Source organism: Arachis stenosperma, chromosome 8, assembly GCF_014773155.1.
Source record: "Arachis stenosperma cultivar V10309 chromosome 8, arast.V10309.gnm1.PFL2, whole genome shotgun sequence".
In the NCBI taxonomy this organism is placed as follows: Eukaryota; Viridiplantae; Streptophyta; class Magnoliopsida; order Fabales; family Fabaceae; genus Arachis; species Arachis stenosperma.
This window is the reverse complement of record NC_080384.1, coordinates 10,385,069-10,402,233: the sequence shown is the minus strand read 5'-3', so window position 1 is coordinate 10,402,233 and position 17,165 is coordinate 10,385,069. Positions and strand designations below refer to the sequence as shown.

The following is a 17,165-nucleotide window of genomic DNA, read 5'->3' as shown; positions in this document are numbered from 1 at the left end:
AGATTCTAAATAGTTGAATCTAACGGACAAATAAAAAATATCTATATGATAATGTCCTAATATTTTAAAAATAGAATATTACAAAACAAAATTATTGTAAGATTATTTAAAAATAACATAAAAATGACACATTTTTTTGTTAATCAAAAGTAAAAAAAAAGTGTGCGCCTAATAATAAGCAATTATAATAAACAAAAATTTTAAAAAAGTATAAAAAATGAAATGTATAAATAAAGATAAAAGAAACAAAAATTCAATAAATTACAAAAATTGTACCTAAACACAAAGAGAGATGGGGAGAGAGGGAGGGAGGGAGAGAGAGAAAAGAAAGCGAATGAGTAAAAAACATTTGATCTAGTATAAATAGATGGTATTAAAAAAAATAAACAAATTAAATTAATTCATATATTTCTTTATCATATTTATTATTTATTAAATAATTCGATATTTACTCCAGTCAAATCAAATAATTAATAAATTCATATAAATTATAATAAATGGTGAGATTTGAATGTCTAATCAAATTAATTAATTGATATAATTAATTAATTATAATTGATTTGCTATAACGAATTAAATGAAATAAATCAGGAAACACCTTAAGAGCATGTCGCATCAGTTATGTTATTAAGTGTAAAAATATAATTTTTTATATAATAGAATAGATAGATAATAAAGATATTTTCTTAAATTAGTATAATTGTGCATTATTCATTAAATATTAATTATAATATAATAATAATAATAATAATAATAATAATAATAATAATAATAATAATATTATTATTATTATTATTAAAATGATTAAAAATATTTTCGATTGATAATTGATAAGTAGTTTAATAATACATTAAATATTAATTTTATATAACTATATATAATAAAGATATTTTTAAATTAGTATAATTATATATTATTACTTAAATGCTAATTATAGTATAATTTTAATAAAGATATCTTTATAAAATAAACTTAGAAGCAAAAATAGTGCATTCATTCTGACGGAAAAATAGATTCATGAGAAATCGACACCTCACTTCCATTAGTTGGGGGAAAACCCAGTTTTAATTTATTAAGTAATAGAATTTTAATAATAATACATGAGTAATTAAAATAGTTTAAATACGAGTTATTCAAGTTATTATTATTATTATTATTATTATTATTATTATTATTATTATTATTGGATAATGAATAAGAATTAGAATTATATCAATATTTTTAAAATTAATATAATTAAAATGACTAAAAATATTTAAAATTAATATGCGTTATTAATATCATAAAATTTGATCATTTTATGATTAGATTCAAATATTCTTATCATGATTATCACGATCGGTGCAATTATCATATCATTATCATATATTATTATTATTATTATTATTATTATTATTATTATTATTAAAAGTATTTTCAATTGATAATTGATAAGTAGTTTAATAATGTATTAAATATTGATTTGATATAATTATAATAAAGATATGTTCTTAAATTAGTATAATTATGTATTATTCATTAAATATTAATTATAATATAATTATAATAAAGATATTTTTTATAAAATAATTTAGAATAGAGAATAGGAAAGTTATTTTGGAGGAAAAATAGAATCACGAGAGATCGACACCTCACCTTCATTAGTTGAGGGAAAACCCAGTTTTAGTATATTAAGTATGGCAAAGAGAAAAGAGAAGGGTTAGAATGGAAGGTTCTCAAAGTTTATAATAATAATAATAATAATAATAATAATAATAATAATAATAATAATAATAATAATAATAATAATAATAATAATAATAATAATAATAATAATAATAGTATTTTAGTCATTTTTTATAATAAGAATATTGTAATTATTTTTTATAAAAAAAATATTAATTTAGACTAATTCAAGGTATAATTTATCGATTTTTTTGCCAAATCAATTTATCTGATTTAATTTTAACAAAAATAACATGATTTAATCAATTATATGTATTAACTTTTAATTAATAAAAAACATCTTTAAAAAATGACATTTTAAACGTTATTATAATGATTCATGTTTTTATTAGTAGAATAAGAAACTTTGACCATCCTTAGATTGACCGTTGCTGTTATTGAAAACTTTGCTTCTGTAGTAGCACCCTTTTTCCCTCTTTGCAGGTTACATTTATATGTGTTGTTACTTGCTACACACTCGTACACACATTTAAGGTTTCCACATTCACTACTTGGTCATTGTCAAGTTCAAACTCAGGTGTATTATATTAAAAAGCATCATATATTACCATTCAACCAAACCTACGATTAAGTAGCACACAGTGAGTCAGATACTCACACACACTAATAAGGGGAGGGGGAGGGGTTTCATATTAAAACTCTGGTCGGTTGTTTTTTTTTTCTTTTTTAGTCAGATAAATTGGACAATCCCAATAGTCTCTGGTTACTTTGAACCTAGGGTGCACTGTTGTAAGGCTACTATGGTCATTGTTTCAAAAATATTTTGGTCTCAAAAATTTAAACAACATTCATTCTACAATACAGTTATTTTTTTTGTAGTACTACACTATGTTTTTTCTTGGACTTTAATATGTTTTCGTTTAAAGGTTGTAAGCAGTACTTGTTTTTTATGTAAAGACTACCTTATTTTATCATTTGCAGGCTACTTCTTTTTGGGATAAAATTGACCGGGGGACTCATGTTTTTGTCATTGACGCAGCAATAGATAGCGTAAGACGTTCCGGGTCGGGTAATCCAACCCGATATACCCCCACAAAAAAAAAAAAAACAGATAGTGTAAGGTAGTGAAAGCCAAATTAATAACATAAAAGTATTTTAGGGTTGATAATGAAAGTAAGTATGTGATGTTAGGTGTTAGTGTGACACGTGTATAGAGATTAGTGGTTTATAGGACGCTATTTTTAGGTTAGCTGTAAAGTTATTTTAATATTTACGTTTTTGTTTCGAAGAAGTGTGATTAATTAGTATTGAACACACAACTCTGTTTGGTAGACCATAGAGAATTTAAACAATGTACATAGTGTGAATGTATTAAGATACTAATTCTAATTTTTTAAATTTTAAAATCTGTTAATAATTGTTTAATTAATTGAAAATCTAAATTTTAATTTTAAATTTATCTTTTTTTTTTAATCGTTGTTTACAATATGCATTGTTTACGTATACTTTCTCTTAAACCCATTGTTAAGAGTCAGAATAATGTGGACTCATGAGTGAGACAAAATGGAAGAGTTTAGAGCTTGGGCCATAAATTAGTTTCTCATGTTAGTATAATATGAATTTCCATATTAAATCCAAAAGAGAAGGGTAAGAAAACTTTAAAAAAAATAAAGAGCGGAATAATAGAATCACTAAGACAAAAAGGACAGAAAAATAAAATAATCTTTAGTGTTTACAATCGTTTCATCTTGTTCTTTTTTCCATCGAAAACTAGTTGATTCTGACCTCACGAGAGGCAGCTATGTTTGAGGAGGATATTTTCGGTCACACAACCGGAAAAAAGATCCAAACTAATTTAGAAGGGCATGTTTTCACTGGGGACTTTAGCTCACACCTTATCCCCAAAGAGGAAGAGTGGATGCTAGAAAGGGAAGAGGAAGGCAATTTCACCACAAACCCCAAACGATCCTTCAACGACACCGTTAAAAAAGGTAGAGTGTTGATTGATACAGAAGATGTGAGTCACATCTCTACTACTGAGAAGGAGCTAATGGAAAAGGATAAGGACCACAGGAATCCAAGGGAATCAGAGATAAATACGGAAGGAAGTCAAATTCCAGAAATTATAGTAGAGAAAATTGAAGGATCTTCAAATTCAGAATCAACGAAGCAGCTATTGTAAAATCCGCAAAATTAGTAAATAATTAGCTAATGAATTAATTATTAATCAAGAAAATAGAAAATAGAATTTTATAGTTTAATGAGGTAGAGCTAATTAAAATAAGAATTTTAACACTAATTTTAAAAAATTCAACCCAAAATTGGATCGAACGGGCCGAACCAAGTGAACCGGGTCCGTATTGGACCCAAGACCCAACCCAACTTAATGAACAAAAGAGCTTCAGCTCTCTCTTTCCCCCTTTTCATTATGAAACACGCTGGGCAGCTAAGGAATGGGGAGAAACACCAAACCCTCACTCATTATAATTGAAATTGATTTTCTTTTTTAAAGTTTGGAAAAAACTAAAAGACTTGGAAACTAAACATGGTAAAAATCTAGATAATGCAGCAAGTCTCTCTGTTAGACGTTGTAGTTATTTTATTTTTTGTGAACTTTTCATCTCCAATATCGCTTGGCATTTGTCAGAATTAGCCTCTATACTTCGGCTGGTTAACAGAAAACCCAAAAACTTGCCTCCTTGTATTGAAAAGGTGCACTTTTCTCGATTTAGGCGCATGTTGTAGTGTCTAAGTTGAGCAAATATTTCAGTAAGGTCGTCAATATGTTTGTTGGTGATCTTTGTTTTGGCCACCATGTCATCGACATAGACCTCCGTCGTCCGATCTGTTTTGCGAATACCTTGTCCATGAGAAGTTGATAGGTTGTCCCTGCATTCTTTAAGCCAAAAGTCATAACTTTATAGTAGTAATTACCATACTCAGTAATAAAAGCAGTTTTATTTTTATCAGATGGGTGCATAAGGATCTGGTTATACCTAGAGTATGCATCCATAAAGCTAAGTATTGCATAACCAGAAGCATTATCTACTAAGGAATCGATAGAGGGCAAAGGGTAAGAGTCTTTTGGGCATACTTTGTTGAGATTAGTAAAATCAACACATATGCGCCATTTACCGTTGTGTTTCTTTACCATCACGACATTGATCAGCCATGTGGTGAATCTGATTTCTCGTATGAATCCGGCATTGATGAGCTTTTGGGTCTCTTATAAAGATGCCTTCTTTTTCTATATGTCGAGGTTCTGCTTTTTCTGTGCTATAGGTCGGGCAGAGGGATTAAGTGCCAACTTCTAAGAGATGATCAAAGGAACAATCTTAGGCATGTCAGTAGGTGCCCATGCGAAAAGGTTGATATGTTGCTGTAAGAAGTTTTGAATTTCATTTCTTTCTTCGGTGTCTAGTGTTGTACCTATAAGGCATAACATGACTTTGCTATAGCCTGGGTGACTTTGATCAGAATGTTCATCGAAAAAAACTCGCCCAGGCTATAGCAAAACATGACCTTACATTTAGCTTTATTGAGTATGAGGGTATTAGAGATTGGATTAATTACATTAGTCCAACGATTATAATGCCTTTTAGAAACACTTTAGTTTCAGATCTTAAAATGATTTATTCAACAGAGAAAGAGAAATTGAAGCAGAAGATATCTAGGATACCTAATAGAATTTGTTTGACATCTGATGTGTGGACAACATTTACCACTGAAGGATATATTTGTTTTACAGCTCATTTTATTGATGAGAATTGGCGACTAGTGAGTAAGATTTTAAATTTTTGTCGAATGATTCCTCCCCATACTGGAACTGATCTGGAAGAAATCTTATTTAACTCTTTGAAGCAATGGGGTATTGATAAGAAAGCATTCTCTGTTACTTTATATAATGCTTCTGCAAATGACAACATACAAAACATCTTAAAAACTCATCTATGTAAGTAGAATAGTTTACTTTGCGATGGAGAATATTTTCATGTAATTGCTCCGCTCACATTTTAAATTTGATTGTGCAAGAACGGTTAAAGGTGGCTACTGGAGCTTTATTTAAAATCAGAGAGAGTGTGAAATATCTGAAAGATTCTGATGGGAGAATGGTGAAATTTAAAGATTGTGTGCAGCAAGCGAAAATTGAAGAAGGTGTTGGTCTAAAATCAGATGTTCCAACTCGATGGAATTCTACATATATGATGTTGAAAAGTGCAATTAAATTTGAAAAAGCGTTTGACATCCTTAGTGTTGTAGGAGCTTATAAACATTGTTTGACAAATGAAGAATGGAGTTTAGGAAAAAAAATGTGTGAATTTTTAGAGCCATTTTATGAAACTACAAACCTCATTTCGGGTTCATCATATCCAACCTCAAATTTGTATTTTATGCAAGTTTGGAAAATTGAATGTCTTTTGGAAGACACTCAAATTTGTGATGATGTTGTTATTATGAACATGGCTTACAGAATGAAGATGAAGTTTGATAAATATTGGAACAATTATAGTATCGTCTTGGCTTTTGGGGCCATCTTGATACTTGATTAAAGTTAAAGTTCTTGAGGGTTTGTTACAAAAAACTAGATCCTTCAACCTTTGAATTGAAGGCAAATGAAGTATTGGAGAAATTTAAAAGGTTGTATGGAGAGTATATAAATATTTTTGGTGGTTCAACAATTTTTCAAAGTAGTAACCAATCTCCTAAGTTACCTGAAGAAGGAAGGGTTACAAAGAAGAGCAAAATGGTGATGAAGATATTTAATTTTAATATAGTATTATTTTTCTCCTATTATATTTATTCGTTGCTTAAATAATCTTTATACTACATCTTTTAGGAGTTCAGAGAATTCGACTGTGAAACCCAAACTTTAAAGGATAAAGATGAATTAGAGATTTATCTAAAGGAAGGTTTGATTCACACCAACGAAGATGATTTGAAGTATGTTGTGCTGAATTTTTGGAAGACTAATGAGGATAAGTTTCCCACTCTGTCAGTTATGGCCAGAGATGTTTTAAGTATTCCCATCATTATGGTAGTATTTGAGTCTGCATTCAGTATTAGTGGATGTGTTTTAAAAAAATACAGAAGTTCCACTCTTCATGAGCATGTCAAAATGCTTATTTGCACAAGGAGTTGGTTACGTGGATTTATTCCAAATCATGAAGGTAAACATTTATGCTATTTTTTAAATATTATTTTAAATTGAATTTCTAACTGTTTTTTAATTGGTTGATTTTAGATAATGAAATTGGTGAAATTCATGAAGAAAAAGTTTCAATAGAAACGATGCATCCCCCTCAACATTTATGATTTTAGATGATGAATTTTTGTGTCAACTTTATTTAGATTTTCTAGAGACATTATTGATGGTAGATACTAAAGAGTAAGGAGAAGGGTGATGAGATAGTGAATGTCATTTTTGATTTCTTGATGTATATAGTTAAAAGTTTGATTTAATATGATCAATGCACATCATTAACATTTATTTTTCAATTTCTTTATTTTCTATGCATAAAAATGACAAAGTGATAGAACAAACTAATGCTTTTAATAAATTTTATGTGTGTTGTTGGGATAGAGAATGTAATAAAAAAAAGAGGATTAGGTGGCCTATAGGTTGGCCCTAGGGTTTTTGGCTCTGAGAACTTTTTAAAAATTTGATCCTATTTGTTATAGGACTTTTTATTCTTTTGGCCCTATAAAGTAGGGCCAAACATATTGACATATGTAGTTCACAGTTCACAATTCAACTATTTTGAAATCACAAAGAGGGACAGAGAAAGGGTAGTCATAGACCTACCTCGGTTTATTAACAAGAGAATTAAAATGGGTCATGCAAACAAACAAAGAAGAAACTGAGAGAGGGACAGAAAACGAAAAAACTCACCTCTGATTCCGCGTGAAGGAGGAGGAGCAGCCACTGATTTCGTCCATTGCGTCAAGAAGGAGGAGCACCGCGTTAGGGAGGAGGAACAGCCACCGCGTCGTCCACTGGGTACAGCCACCGTCGTAGGAAAAGCAGAGCGCAGAAGTCAGCCACGTCATAGGTGGAGCAAAACGCAGAAGTACAATGTAGAGGAGGAGGTGGAAGAGCACCACGCTGTTTCACGTCTTTAGCATCACCGTTTCAGCATCTTGTTCTCGAGTCAGGGAGGAGGAGATCAGATTTGGGGCTTTTAAGGCTTGTAGGGACAGTCCTGTTTTAATTTTTGTTCGGAGGGCTTAATTAGGACTAGGGCTTATAAAATATAATTTTGTAATTTTGGGGCTATGGGCTAGAATTATTTTGGAGGGTTTAGGGTCAGCCCTAAGGTTTCGGGCTCAATTGACACCAATAGCTCCATAACATTCACGTGAAGACGATAATAATAAGTTTAATTTAAAAATTTTGCGACTCTGGGAACAACAATTAAAGTTTTGGAACTCTAATAAATCTAGATCACATAGAACCTGGATGAAAAATCTAAATCACAACAAATTAATATACCAAATCAACACATCGCTAACGGAGATTAGTTCAAGGATTAATGTGAGTTACAATTATAAATTTTGGAGTCCAATTTGAGTCCATTAGAATTTTAAGGGTCAAATTGAATCCGACTTCAAATTTCATGGACCAAATTGAGTATTAACTCGTCATAGTTGATCTCCCTCAAGATCTCATTTGTAAATACTAGTCATGATGGCAGCGTTTGGTTTGAGAAACATAGACACAGAGGCATAGACACAGCAGTACACATTCATTATTTATTTGTTGAGACAGATTTTTAGCAGACACGGATGAACTCGCAAGTACACAAATACACAAAATTTGTATACTAGACCGAGGGATGGAACACAAATTTTTAGACATAGACACAATTTTTTTCATTTTTTTTTAATTATGCCCTTTACAGATCTTCTTTCTCCTTCCTCTCTCTGCATTAGATCTTCTTCCTTTTCTCCCTCACACCCAAACCACCATCTCCACCTTTCTCCTCCCTTTCTCCAACCAAACAACCGTTGCCTCTCTTCGTTCCCTCCTTCCTCTTTCTCTTTTTTCTTTGTTCTTCGCTTCTATTCTATCACCGTCATCGTCACCTTTTGCCATGGTTGCCTAGAGATCCGTTTTTCACGTTATCTTCAAATTCGTTGTTCTTCTTCTCCCTCTTCAAGTCCGCCACTTCCGCTTCTTTCCTGCTGCTTCTCCACTGCCGCATTTCTCCGATTCTTTCTCTCTGTCCACTCTTTTCCAGATTTGTTTTAATCTTTTTTCTTTAAAAAAAAATTGTTGAATTGATTATTAAATAGAGTTCTTGCTGCCATTAATGGTTAAATTTATTGTTAAAATTATTGAAATTTTGTTATTTATTTTTTGGGATTGATAAAGAATCTGGTAATAGTTGTGGTGAAGGTAAATAATAAGGATATTATAGACTTTTTAATAATTTATGTGTCTTGTGTGTATATCTTCTTTATTTATGTTTCAGTGTCTATGTCTTTTGGTATACACTAATCAAACGCAGCCGTTGTAAACATAAGAGGTGCATAAATCAGAATTATGACTCAGCCGATAAATGAAAATAATTATGACTTTTAGGCTTTTAGTTATCCTTTTTTATGTTAGTATTTAGTGTTTGAGGGGTCCTAAATCATTATAATCACTAGTGACATTTAATTGTATTTTTAATATTTAGCGAGACTTTAATACTTAGTAGATTGTTTTTTTTTCAAAGAGTTTATCTATTTTGTGGCTTTTGTGCCATAAAGCACATGATAACAACAATGTAAAAAGTATTTACACCAATCAACATTCAATCCATCAAATATTCTGATTGATCATATATATTTATTTTATGATTAAAATCATTTTAATAACAATCTTAGTCCTTATACAATTACTAATTCAAGCCACTACGATTCTAGGAATCACTGAAAAGGAAAAATGTGCCAAAGGAAAAAAGGAGAAAAAAGTAGAGGCAATAGAGTTAAAACTGAATAGGTTGTTCCATAGTACTCAAGTCAACTAACAGTTCTTGACCAACTGCTTACAAGTCCACTGAAAATCTCAAAAATAACAATGGAGAAAACAACAGGGAAAGCCTATTCAAACAAAGGCCTCCCACAAAATGGGGAATCTTCACATATACATTGGAAATAACTCACTTCTGCATATGCCCCCAGTTGACTGCGTTGGCCAATGTTGGTCTATTTGAGACAACATAGGAGAGACGAAAACATACTATTGTATGCGATCAGATCCATATGTGGGCAATGTCGGCGTCGATTGCATGCTGTGAGTTGGATAGTGCATTCCAGGAGCCACTTGTGGTGGCATAGATCCAGGTGGTGGCATGTAAGCATTGTTATGCATTTGCATTGGCATAGACTGCGGCATGGACTGTGGCATAGACTGAGGTCCTGCCTGCGGCGCTGCCCCCCAAGCAGCCTGAGATGGGGGCAGCATAGTCTGCTCGGAAATTGGAGTATACTGAGCCGGAGGTGGAGCCCCATTGTACTGTTGACTAGGGGCACCAACCATGGGAACAGGATGTTGCCCTAAGAGTGACGGCTGGGGGTTCACCACTGGTGTATTGGGAATGGTATAATCCCTACTCCTGTCATTGTTGACCTGTATTTACACAAATCAAAGTTTAACTTTAAAATTTAACAGAAGCCATAATATATGCACAGAAATTTCAAGATTGGGCACCTAGAAACGATCTCCTGCATATTTCCCTATTTATGTACAATTTCAAGCATTGATATAAATGGTACAATCCTCATTTTACCAGTTGTCTTGTCTGTTTACCTTTATACTAAGATCAGTATGACGCGAGTATGATATGTGAAGCTTGCAAAACCCTCCATCATATATGCAGTGTCCTTCCAAAGCTTCCTTGGCCACAACAGCTGTCTGTATATCTGTAACACAAAGCATGTCAATATCTCAATTATGTCATGACAGATTAAAGAGAGAAAAAAAGCTTCAAACCTATCCTAACCTGGATATTGAATCAGAGCTTGTAAACCACCATTCTTATCAAACATTGCAATCTTTTGAACAGGACCAAAAGCAGAGAAAACCTGTCATCAAAAACCAAAAAAAGTTATGATATTGTCAACTAAACTGCATTTCTAATAAATAAATAAATAAGACAGTGATCACTGATCATGATTTAAAGTACCATGTGTAAGACATCCAATGTCACAGCATATTGCATATTCTCAATAGATGCAAGAAGAACATTGCTCTCAGTCTCTATTCTTTTCCCATCCAAACCTACCACGGCCTACAAAAATTGAAAACAAATCAATTTTGAAAAATTGTAGAGTATGCAAGTCAGCATGCACAACAGCCTCTTAGAAGAAGACACACATCTTACTAATGTACATGAAGTAAATGTTCACTTTCAACTAAGTAAATTAAGAAAGCATAATTGCACATGCAAACAATAAGCAAATAAGAAATGTCATATTACTCCTCCCTTGAATAAAAAGGTATACTATCAAAATGTTACCTGACCACTTCCCTCCATAGCTGACTGAGCAACAGGAAGGTAAGGATTTGTGTAGTCTCTGAAGCAAGAAAAACATTAATTAAAAGTTAGAAAATCCTATAACAAGAATAAACTGAAGACAAAAGGAAAACTTGACTTGTCGAAAGCCAAAAGTACCATGGAAATTAGCATTACCTGCTCCTATGGCTCTGAAACTTAACACTTAGATCTGAATGTCCAGAATAAGTAATCCTAAGGGTACATGGCCCCACATTCTCAGGGAGCAGATACCTGAGAGAGAGAGAGAGAGAGAGAGAGAGAGAGAGAGAGAGAGAGAGAGAGAGGATAAACACCAATCATCAGAAAGAAATAGAGAACAAAGTTTTGAGTAATCACAATTTACAAGATCTAATAACTAATTGATGTTTAAGATTGGCAGCCCAACTCATAGTTAGCACAAGATTTATCTAGCTGTAATTACTTAGGTAGGCATAATTAATATGATTATGAAGAAGCGCAACAGCAAAGTCTGAACCTACATAGCAAAGTAATTACAAAAGAAGTGCCAGTGTGTGGAAATACAACAGTTGAACAATGACAAGTCTAAGAAGATGTGCACCGCATCTAGAGCCATATGATCAACAGCAATTGAACTAAATATCATGTCAAACAAGTAACACAAAAGTCACCTAGGAATTATTCTTCCATCCAAAGCATCCTTAGCAGATGTGGCAGTCTCTGCATCTGAGAATTGCACCAGGGCCTGACAAGTTGTAGGAATAAGAATGTGTTCATAGGATTAAAAAATGACATTAAACAGGGATAGGCTATGGTTAAACCTGGAATCCTGCTGTCTTCTCAAAAGTAGTAATCTTATGCACAAACCCAAAGGCTGAAAATACCTGCATAAGTGAATAATAAATTCAATACAATATTTACTTATTTAATAAGATGGAACTAACTAGTTGAACATAAAATGAAGAATGTCTGGTGCCTTCTAAGCTATATTGTGGAAAACTGGGAACACTCAGAAACCTAGAATTTTCGGATAAAAGAAAAGCAATTCATCTCTTACTTGAAAGAAAAACACATCACTTTTTGTAGAGGGGTAAGAATAATGGACAAAACAAAGATTGGATTAAAATAACACTATTCAAATTCAAGTCAATAAATGTCTCAAAATGTTAATAAAGTACTGCTTTAGTTGCTTAAGTCAACATCAGAAGAAATAGAAGATTGTGAGCAAGGACCAGAATAAATTGAAAATCAAGAAACTAAACAATGCCTAGCCAGAGATTTCTCTAAAGCTCTAAGGGGGTTAGCCTAGTCACTCATTTTAGGTAATTCTTTTATTAAAAAGTGTTGAATGGTAGCAATATAATTCACATATATACTTGAATAGTTGATTCAATATTCAAACAAAGGATTTGTGAAATAAATCCCCTATTGAACTCCGACTCATGCAAAAAACCAGAAATTCAATTCCCAAGATTAAAAGGAACATTTAGTCTGCACTTGCAAAATCCAAGGCACAACCAAACATAGTTGGAACTTGGAACAAAAATAAAATTAATACAACATACTCTAGCAAGGAAAAAATCTAGATATGCCACAAGCAAAATGCTGCCGCAGATGATATGAAAATGAAGCACAAATGCACAAATTTTTAAAAATGGCAACATCCTAAACTATAAGAATGGTAGGAGTTGAGGGAAGGAAAATAGGGAAGAAAGAGGTAGTGTTAAGGAAAGGAGAAAGGAGACAAACACACAAGCGCTATTTCTCCCAAAGCACTAAGCTGCCATCAAAGATATTGCCTTGACATGGGCCTGCTGATTCATTTACATACATGTCAACAATTTTTCCATATATATCCTGACAAAGAAAAACCTAATCACAAAACTAAATGACCAACATCCTCATGATATGACAATTTTAGCATAAAACTAGTGCACATGCAATCTCATACCAAGTGCAAAACATCAATGCTGACTAGGCGTGCATCCGCACCCTCAATTGTCACCAACAATACATTCCCAGGAACATCTGCAGCGGTTTTGTTATTCACTATTTCTTGCCTATTTGAATATTGCAGATATACAGTTTTCCCCCGTACTTGAGCCGGCTCCGAAGATGACGCATAGTATGATATCATTGCAATAGCTTGATTTAAATCTGCCTGGAGGTATTGATATTTGCAACCAAAAATCAGATATTTTACACAAAAGGGAAAAACAAAATAGAGGGAAGGCAAAAACAAAATATCAAAACACAAAACCCACTCACAAATTCAATGAACGCTTGATTTCGATTTGCTCCTACGTTGCATTTTGTGTTCACAACCTTCCCAAATGGCTTTCCAAGTTCAACAAGTTCCTCCTCTGTGCACTCCCATGGCAAGTTTCTCAAATGAAGCACCTTTGACGGCGGCTGAGTGTAACGGAACTGCGGCTGACTAGACACCGATGCCATTTTAAGACAACAACCCTAAACAGTTAAACCTGTTCAAAAGGAACCACAAATAGTTGCAGTCCCTGGGACAGCAAAATCCATTACACAATCAACCATCGGATATCCCAAATGCATCGGTACATCGCATAAATATATTCTAAGAAAGAAAAATTCAACACAGTGCATTTAAAATTTCTAGATGTCCTCATGCCATTTATTCGATAAAAGGAAAAACAAAATAAAGTATAAATAAGTAAATAAAATTATGCCCAAAAATCAGCTGAAATTCTAAAAACTTTTTGGTGCGACAACAAAGTGCAGATGCAATTGAAATTCTAGAAACAAAATTGCTAAAACGGATTAATATGTAGCAAACAATCTAGTCAATACTAAAATTCATCGAGTAAATTGTTACAGAGAGCGCGCGGTTAAATTGAGATCCACGGGAATAAAAGCATAAGAAGCCACGAAAGAATTAGGGAATAGAAATTGCTACCTGAGACAAAATTCGGAGAAGAGAATTGCGTTATCCGATTTCCCCACACAAGCTCACGGGATTAGGGTTTTCAAAGAAAGAGATGGAAAATAAAATTAAAAAACAAGAAGAAAAAAAAGGAGAAGAAAAATACAAGGGGAGAAGAAAATAATGAGATTTATTTTGTCCGTTATCACCGTCTATGGTTTTTGATAGCGCCAATAATCCTTTTGGTTACAGAAGCCAAGATGATAAGCGATTACGACAACACAATTGGACGCTCAAGTAACATATAAAAAACCTAACGGACGTGACTGTGCTTCCACTTTCTGTGCTTATTTATTTATTTATTTTCTTAGGTGTTTAGTTTAGAGAATTTTTCTTGAGCTAAAAAATTTAGATATACAAGGGGATGAGTGCACCTTAACATAGTAATTTTTTGTGTTTTTTAAAATTGTGAAAGGTATATAAATATAACTTTTCAATTTGTATTTAAAAAATAAAAAAATTTTAGGTACATAAATTAGAGAAGTCTAGTTTTTGTACCTCTCAAAAATTGGATGGTCTAATTTCTACTTCTTAAATTAAATTATTCCACATTTTATTAAAAATAAAATTCAAAATTTAAAAAATATTATTGTTAATTCAATATTAAAAATAAAAAAATATTTTTTTTCTATAGTTAAACGCTGGCATACTTTTTTTTCTCACAGTATTCCTTAATTTTTGGAACCAAGAATTAATTTATTGTAGATTTGAGTTCTATTTAAAGACTATTAGCCATTAAATTATTGTATGTAAGATAGAATTTGAATTCCCAGCACTTACTTAAATAAACTAGTAAAGTAACCACCAATTCAATTTGGTTGTAGATACTTACATAGTTTCGACAAGGAAGTGACCCAAATTTAGAGATACGTGTTGAGAGAATTACCAATAAAAATTTTATATTTTCTTTTAAATAAAATTTGTATATTTTCTGTTTAAATGAGAGTAGAAAAAAATACGTTTGTAATTTGTATGTCTTATCTCAATTTTGTAGATAATAAAATTAAGAATGCATGACTAACAAAAATTATTATTTTTAATTAATATTTAACTAATATTTTACACTCTAAATACTAAATTTTAATCAAAGAGTTATAACTCAAATAACATAGTTTTCTCATACTCATTTAAGAGGTCGCGAGTTCGAGTTTCTCTATCTTTAGTAAAAAAAATACTAAATTCTAATTTTTTAAACTCTAAAATTTAAATTCTAATAGTATAAAAATAAGGTATTGGCAAAGTATTAGCCAATGTTGATGAAAAAGTTTTGACTCCTTAATATTTTTCTAAAATTAAAATCGTAGACAAAATTTAGTCTTTCCAATATCTTTCATCTTAAACTCTTTTTTTAGAGCTTTTATAATGTTGGAATCTCTTCAAGGGTTTCAATGATATTTAAATCATCAACGTACACAGTAATTATAATGAATCCAGATGCAGATTTCTTTATGAAAACACATGGGCAGATATCATCATTCTTAAATCCGTTTTTGGTCAAATACTCAATAAGATAATTATACCATATTCGTCCAGATTGCTTTAGACCATATAAAGATCTTTGTAATTTTACTGAGTATAACCCCTGCGAATATTCATGGAATCGTTTAGATATCTTTAGTCCTTTAGGGGCTTTCATATAGATATCACGATCTAATGATCTGTATAAATAGGTTGTTATCACATCTATTAGATGCATATGCAATTTATGGTATGTGGATAAACTGACAAAAAAACGCAATGTTATTGCATCTACTGTTAATGTTGCAAGTGTGAGGAGTGTATAAAGTGAGTCCCACATAAAAAAAGCAAGGAAGAGTGAGGAGTTTATAAGATGAGAGACCCATTAACTTACTACCTTAAGGTTTTGATTTGGATGTGGTGTCTTCTCATCTTATGTTCTCTCACTTAATTCCTCCCCGAAATCTCCCTAGTTGTCGAGAGTTCCCCACAGCTGCCCAACAAAGTGGTATCAGAGCCGATGATTAATCGGTCTGGTGGTTTTAAGGGGTATTTAAGGTGAAGTATCGAAAGTCTTCTCGACAAAGGTGCTCCGGGCGGCGTGTCCCACGGTGTTTTGCAGCGGTGTGATAAACGAATACTCGTGGTGGAGGAGCTAGAAAGAGGGAGAGTTGATGCTTGATATGGAGGCTCACACTTAGGGGGGAGATTGTTAATGTTACAAGTGTGAGGAGTGTATGAAATTAGTCCCATATCAAAGAAAGCAAGGAAGAGTGAGGAGTTTATAAGATGAGACCCATTAACTTACTACCTTAAGGTTTTGAGTTGGATGTGGTGTCTTCTCATCTTATGTTCTCTCACTTGATTCCTTCTCGAAGTCTTCCCGGTTGTCAAGAGCTCCCCACGGTTGGCCCAACAAAGTGGCATCAGAGCAATCGGAGGGCTTTGTTGTTAAAGAAAAGGAAAATGTGGTACAAGATATTTAAAATGTTATGGGGAGTATGGTTACCGTAAAACAACTTCGGATTATTGTGTATTTGTGCAAAAATTTTCTGATGGTGATTTTATCATTCTTTTACTTTATGTGGATGATATTTTGATTGTGGGCAAGAATGCTTTGATGATTAATGAGTTGAAGAAACAGTCGAGCAAGTTCTTTACTATGAAGGACTTGGGTCTTGCCAAACAGATTGTGGGCATGACTATTACTCGTTATAGAGATTCCAAAAAACTTTATTTGTCACAGAAGAAGTACACAAAGAAGGTGCTTCAAAGGTTTGGCATGAATGATGCCAAATGTGTTGCTAGCTCTTTTGCTCCTCATTTTAAGTTGAGCACCAAGCAATGTCCAACCACTGATGAAGAGAATCAAACAATGGATGAAATTCCTTATGCCTCAGCTGTTGGAAGCTTGATATATGTTATGGTGTGTACTAGACCAGACATTGCTCATGTGGTTGGTATTGTGAGTCATTTTCTCTCTAATCCAGGTAAAGAATATTGGAATGCTGTTAAATGGATTATGAGATATCTCAAAAGTACAACTAACTTGAGTTTGAGTTTTAGTATTGAGAAACCTTTGCTAG

At 32.4% G+C, this 17,165-nt stretch overlaps 1 protein-coding gene across 2 annotated transcripts; it reads right to left on the bottom strand.

Annotated features, from left to right (window-relative positions):
* Positions 1–9,635: 9,635 nt before the first annotated feature.
* Positions 9,636–14,331, bottom strand: LOC130944749 (polypyrimidine tract-binding protein homolog 2). Of its 2 annotated transcripts, none has more exons than XM_057873245.1 (11): positions 14,095–14,331; positions 13,434–13,681; positions 13,117–13,326; positions 11,987–12,049; positions 11,837–11,910; positions 11,343–11,438; positions 11,169–11,226; positions 10,836–10,940; positions 10,653–10,734; positions 10,460–10,572; positions 9,636–10,279 (listed from the first exon to the last, which is right to left on the bottom strand). In XM_057873245.1, exons 2-11 carry the CDS (start codon positions 13,617–13,619, stop codon positions 9,890–9,892), a joined length of 1,377 nt encoding a protein of 458 aa, XP_057729228.1. In that variant the 5' UTR covers positions 13,620–13,681; positions 14,095–14,331; the 3' UTR covers positions 9,636–9,889. The 2 variants fall into 2 exon arrangements, with proteins under 2 accessions (XP_057729228.1, XP_057729229.1); XM_057873246.1 differs by having other exon boundaries at positions 13,434–13,648; positions 14,095–14,281.
* Positions 14,332–17,165: the final 2,834 nt, after the last annotated feature.

Coding starts and splice junctions, on each gene's coding strand:
- LOC130944749 (XM_057873245.1), bottom strand. CDS start 13,619: ATGGCATCGGTGTCTAGTCAGCCGCAGTTCCGTTACACTCAGCCGCCG. Junction 12,050..13,116: donor GCATTGATGTTTTGCACTTG/GTATGAGATTGC, acceptor TCACTTATGCAG/GTATTTTCAGCCTTTGGGTT. Junction 10,573..10,652: donor AGCTCTGATTCAATATCCAG/GTTAGGATAGGT, acceptor TTTGTGTTACAG/ATATACAGACAGCTGTTGTG.